General features: G+C 36.3%; 2 protein-coding genes across 3 annotated transcripts in view; one reads left to right on the forward strand and one right to left on the reverse strand.

Annotated features, from left to right (window-relative positions):
• The window catches only part of LOC135198095 (prolow-density lipoprotein receptor-related protein 1-like), a 49,367-nt gene extending 45,695 nt beyond the window's left edge, over positions 1–3,672 (forward strand). The window contains exon 10 of one of the 2 annotated variants that reach the window (XM_064225544.1): positions 3,372–3,669. In XM_064225544.1, coding sequence (XP_064081614.1) covers positions 3,372–3,486 — 115 coding nt within the window. In that variant the 3' untranslated portion in view covers positions 3,487–3,669. Of the gene's footprint in view, positions 1–3,371 lie in introns of both variants that reach the window. The other variant, XM_064225545.1, reaches the window with a different exon arrangement.
• Positions 1–6,342, reverse strand: part of LOC135198099 (prolow-density lipoprotein receptor-related protein 1-like) — an 875,913-nt gene that overhangs the window by 664,295 nt on the left and 205,276 nt on the right.

The raw sequence follows: 6,342 nt of genomic DNA on the forward strand, positions 1-6,342 counted from the left end.
TCTGGTCTAAATGGCTCTCTTCCCTCCCCTGTATTTGGATGTCGTCTGAATTTACTTTGCCCTTGTGACAAGTATAATTTCACTTGCAGGCTGATTAATGGAAACCTGGTTACGTATCCTGCAGTACGAGAGTTTCACATCGCAACTTCAAAAAATCGTTCGTCGCAGCGGACGACTACAGTCAAGTAACAACCGCCTACAATGTGAAAGGAATTTCATGGACTTCTTCGACCGACACCGTATCTCGTCGTTAATCTCGTTTTCATGCGGAACGCTCCAGCGGCTGTCGGAATCGACTACAAAAAGGGACATACTTCCGACAATTACGACCCGAAGGATATTCAACTCTACTTTGCTGGCGAAGGACTCGTGCTGGGGATGTTTTTTTTTTTTTTTTTTTTTTTTCATCGCGAACGTAATCGTGTAGCTTAGGATGCAGAGAATAAGTATGAGCGCAAAAATGGAACGTTGGACCCGCCCAGGCAAATTTTCCCCTTGTTTTAACCATTGAAAAAAGGCCGTTTCAGTGGCTATAGGTGGTTGTCTGGAACTGTGTAATGGACGAAAAGTTGTTCGAACGCTAGTTAAAAGTGAAGTAGTATAACCTCGGTCATGTATCCTATATATATAAATGATCATAAATAACAGAATCGAAATATATCTTTGCGTGTACGCAATAGGAATCTATTTAAAGTGCACATATATTAATCATAATTTTATGAATCCATATACATATGTATAAACAAATCAGGTAGCCTATAATCAATCAGTTACCTTTTATCTTAACATATCCGCAGATATAACAGTTAGCATACAAAGCAACGAATCAATCAGCATAAACATATTAATAATTTTCATTCAATTATATATGAAATTTTTTATCAGTTAAAATATGAGTTTTTATCATGTTAATCTTCATTCTATGCAATTATCAGAGTACATTAGTATTTTCTGTAGCATAAGTATCTTAATGAGATGAAGTGAAAACTGTATCATTACATATATCATGTGATCACTATTATTTACCAATATCATTGTTTTCTATTTTATTACTTGAATCAATTCATGTACACCATGAATTTTTATTTACTTATATATATATATATTCACATAGTGTCTGTATCACACTCCTATAAGTCAAATGCAAGTCAAGTTTGAGTAATATTCAGTAGTTGGTTTTGGTAGCTGACCGAGCTAATGTAAGTGTTTACATAATAAAAATATGGAATGTTAGTCCATATATATAAAAGATTGCTTGCAGGAATGTGATCAGACTAGAGACGCTAAAGATGACGTATACAATAAGTATGTAGGCTAAGATACATGCCGTCACCTGTAGTCATTCAATTGTTTATAAACATTAGTCCAAGCTCCCTGCTTGAGACAACTACGGCCTACGTGATCTGTAGCGTGTCTCAATTTGTATGTATGTTCATATGTTCGAACTACTGTCTGTTCTTCATAACTTGTAACAGAGATGGTAGACAAGCAGAACAGAGTAGCTATCGTCATTAGAAGACCTGTACCTCTTTACCTAAGCTTTATCATGTAGAGGAGTAGGATTAGCCATCATCATTGGCAGAAGCGATCAAGCTATCGTTATTAGAAGATTGTACAATCATACCTGATCTTCACCATGTAAAACTTCAGAAGAATATATAATTTTTTATACTTAGTGTTTTCTACAAGAAAACCTCCGAACCATGAGTTTAACACATCGTCGTAAAGATAATACCGACTTCGTAAGTGATCTACAAAACCCCAGACACTCCATTGAAGATGGAAGTGCAATACCAACCGACTTAGCGTAAGTTTATCGCTAGTCTAACATTACCTCATAGGGCGCCTTATCATACAAGGCACAAAGCCCTAATACATATATGAGGTGGAAGCAGGTCACCAAACCAAGCTTGACCTCATGACTGTCTTAGAGAATAGCTGCCTCACTCTCTCCTTCCCAAGCTGGTTGCTTTGTCTGTCCATTATTTATTTGCATTTTTAGAGAGTGTGTGTGTCTGTCCTTTGATCATGGATTCCTCCAAGAGTTCCAAGCCCCATCAACATGTGTCCAGGAGTTTAGGGATTTCCATGTTCCAGGTTTTTGGCTGCTTCTGTTACAGATCCCCATTCGACTTGTGGTAGGCGCTGTGCGAATTTTTGTACTATCTCTAATCCATGCCCAGAATGTCATTCCTGGCCTATATCTCAGTGGAGGGCTTTCTATGAGAGAGGGAACAACGTAGGGTGTTGGCTTGTCTGTCTTGGGAAGGTTTTTTACCTCCCCAAGAAGACTTTCAGCATCTTCTTCCAGTAGTCTTATTTCTGCATCTTTTGTTCCTGTTGTCCCCATACTTTTCTTCCATTGATTTGTCTTTGGGAGTATCAGGCAGTGCATGGGATAGTTTTTTTGTTAAATGACACTCCCTCAGGAGAGGAGGCTCCCCTTCCATCTCTGGGTCACTGCTGATCTCCTCGCCAGTGAGACCATTGGCTCGTGCTGTCATGTCCAATGTTGTGGTGTCAAGACCACTTGACTTTCTAAGTCTCCGTCCCCTAAGAGTTCCCAATATTGTCATTCTCCATCTAGAGATGTTGACCTTCAATGTCAGTCTCCTCCCTCAAGACCTTCTCTGCTCGTCGGTCCTTATCCCCCAACTGTGGATGTCATTCATTATCAACATTCATTACACGGCCGTGAATGAGTGCATTCACACAGCCGTGTACGTGATCCATCTCAGAACATGAGCCTTTGCACAGGACGTGTATGTGGTGCATCGCTAGATCGTGCTCATAGTTCTCCTCAAGACAGTGTTTGTGATGCATCTCCTGGCTATGTTCTTGAGTTCGCTTGCTCAGAGGTTTCTTCCAGTGAGAAACATGATGCCCAGCTCTGTAGTAGTGAAGTTGTAGACAGCAAAAACAGCTTCACTTACATCAGTAATAAAAGGAAATTCGTGGAGAGCTGTATTGGTAGACCCCTTCACAGACCCCTTCACAGCATTCATGAACAAAATGTTGCCTTTGAACTGTTCCCACAGCCAGACCACACCGTTTGAAAACTAGATCTGGTGAAAAGCTGTTGTGGCTCACAGGTGTTTGTTACATAGTTATCCAGGCTGTTTAATATATAAAAGCAATAGAAAATCTTGTTCAGGTGTGGATGAACTGTATATAATTTCTTAATAATCGTATATTAGATTTTTTCGTGACTGTGGTGTGTACAGTTTGCAAAAGATGATTGGGAAACAGCAGTGGAAGTCTTATCTATTTGGTATTTTATAGTGTACAGTAATAAATTAGTAAAGCTAATGATTTATGGAATAGTGAATTTGTTTTTAATTTTTTAATATGTATGTATCTGTTACTTTCAGGTGTCATAAATCAGGTCGCTGTATTGCTTCATCGTGGGTTTGTGACATTGATAAAGACTGTGGTCCTGATGATGATTCAGATGAGCACCAAGGCTGCAGTAAGTTTCATAGGTAACTTTTATGAGTAAATGCATATCTGTCAAAATTTCAAGCTTGCTTACAAATACAGGCGGCCCGAGGTTAACAGCGCAATCGCTCTGCGGCGAATCGGTTTTATGGCTGTTGTCAAAAATATTCATTAAAAAATAAGGCATTTTAAGGTATTTTTACGGCACAATTTTCGGTCAACAGTGCCGCTAGCGCCGTTATGTCCAACGAGTATATACATTTGTAGAAATACCGTTCAGTCCATAAATTATGCAAATGCTATTAAAACATTTATTGAGAGTTATTACATAGGTATTAGGGTAAAATATATGCCTCTGACGCTGTTCTATGCCAAAAATATAGAGTTAAATGAGTGCAAATTTACCTATGGATGTGTCAATTTATAAAACTTTCATGCATTTATGTTTAAAATGCGTATGAAAATGTATTACATAGTTATTTTTATTTCTGCACAGAAATATGATACATAGGCAGCTTTTGAAACTGTCCTTCACGATATCAATACGATGTTTTTTCATGTTCATATTCTTGTAAGCTGCCTGCCTCTCTTCCGAAAATATCGAGCTAAAAAGCGTAAAAGTTAGCGATCAATGTGTCGATTTTATAAATGTTCATGCTTTTAGGTTTAAAATGTGTATGAAAATGTATTACGTATCCAATATTTTAATTTTTGCACAGAAATATGATACTAAGGCAGCTTTTGAAACTGCCCTTCATGTTATAAGTCGCTGCCTGCTGTTCTTCGAAATATTGAGTTAAAAGAGTGCAAATTTAGCAATCGATGTGTAGATTTTATAAATGTTCATGCTTTTATGTTTAAAATATGTCTGAAAATATATTACATATTGGGTATTTTTATTTTTGTACATAAATATGATACAAATTAAGGCAGCTTTTGTAACTACCCTCCATGTTGTCAGAGGATGTTTTTGCACGTTCGTTCTTGTCCGCCACTGTTCCGAAAAATGCATGGTGTTATTTTATTAATTTGGGAGCTAATTATGACTCATTTTGTTAATGAAACTTCAGCTTTTTGTTATTTTTTGTTATAAGTTTTCATGCATTTATGTTTAAAATGTGGATGAAAAATGTATTACTGGGTATTTATTTTATTTTTGTACATAAATATGATACAGTGGCAATACGCATGTCTATTTGAAGTCTTTGTAACAGCCCTTCACATGATGAAGACAATAGGTTATTCAGTCGCGCCCGAATAATAAAATTTTAATTTATATAATTGAATCACGTTTTTATAACAAATTATATTTACAATTGTTGCATAAATTTATTTTAAAAGACAAAATTCGCGTATACATTCAATTTTGGAACACTGCAATTTGTTTGTTTTTCCATGGGATAGAAGTACAAAATATAACTGTGGTGTAACTCGGTCGATTTTTGGCTTTGTTACTCGAGCAGAAAATTGAGGTACAACTGTACGAGCTCGAGATACCGCTGCTATGTAGATGGCATAGTGACGAAAATTAAGATAAGCACAGAAGAAAAAGTAAATATGCATCTTTTCCATACATCCTTTAAAAAGTTATACATTACTTCACTGTATCCAATAATATTGTATGTATTCTCATATTGTATTATAAAATACTACAGCAAATCTAAGCCAGTATTCCGCGGAGCGGCCAGTGTTTTGGTTTCAAATCAGCTGATGGCGAATACGAGTTTGTTTCGCCATTGTTAACGCAATTCTGGGCAAATTTTCATGCTTTTAGTTAGTATAAACAAATATCTAGATACTTGACTTACATGACAAGGTTATTTTTCCTTATACGATGTGTTTTTAGGTGGAAATATGAATTGAATAGGTCTCGTTGTGATTGTGAACTAATTTTTTTTTTCGTTAACAGATTACGTTGGCGGCATGTTTATTGCATAAAAAATTTATGTGATTCCGTTCACAATTCTCCTTTATATCATCGTAATACAAACTTTACGTTATTTATCTTATATCGGCGTGAAACCAACAGTCAAAATGTGGTCTTTCAAGCATGGTAGTTTTGATTTAAATGATTTTATCTCAATTTTATCTACGGTTGTGTTTGATGGCATCCTTGTTGCCAATGCACAATAATAGTCATTAGCAGCTTGAGTAGTTTTCTCAGCTTCAGTTATAACAAGGTTTAAATTTAACAGTATATTTCCCAATTGATCTTTGATCTATATTGATTTTTTACTATAACGAATAAAGTTATTACATTAAGATATCTCAGTTCTATTCTACATAACGTCATTTATAACAACTACGGTAATAGTGTACTATTGAAATACAAGCCAAACTGATGTTATCGAATTCGGTTGTACTTAGAAAAAAGAAGTCGTTTCATGTTCGGTTGTTCATGGGCTGTACATGTTTTACGCAACAGTATAACGTTAAAACCATACTTTCATCATTCTCTTTTGCTGTTATTGAACTTATGTAACTAGAAAATGGGATAAAGTTAGGCTATTGTAATTTGGTCTCTCATAAAATCGGATTATCGTAAGACGAATTATCGTAACTTGAACCCTTCAGCTACCTGTCACTGTATAAAACCTCCTATTATATCTTTACATACTCTAGACACCCAAAGGATTAAAGCTAGGTTTTTTTCATTTACATTATTTATAATACTATAATATGTACAGTAAATTCTATAGATCTGTACTGCCATAAATATAATTTACCTATTGCGCCATCGTCGGGATTACGGCGCCGTTTTTGACTGGTCTAGGGTGCTGTAACTGGTCCTAGAATTTTGAAAGAAGGTGGCGTCGAAAATCAATTAGCGTTGGCGGCCAGGAACGGAAACCCCTGCCGCTAACCGAGGGCTGCCTGTATCAGATTTCTTACCTTAGCTTTTTC

Source organism: Macrobrachium nipponense, chromosome 21 (genome assembly GCF_015104395.2).
Source record: "Macrobrachium nipponense isolate FS-2020 chromosome 21, ASM1510439v2, whole genome shotgun sequence".
NCBI classification, from domain to species: domain Eukaryota; kingdom Metazoa; phylum Arthropoda; class Malacostraca; order Decapoda; family Palaemonidae; genus Macrobrachium; species Macrobrachium nipponense.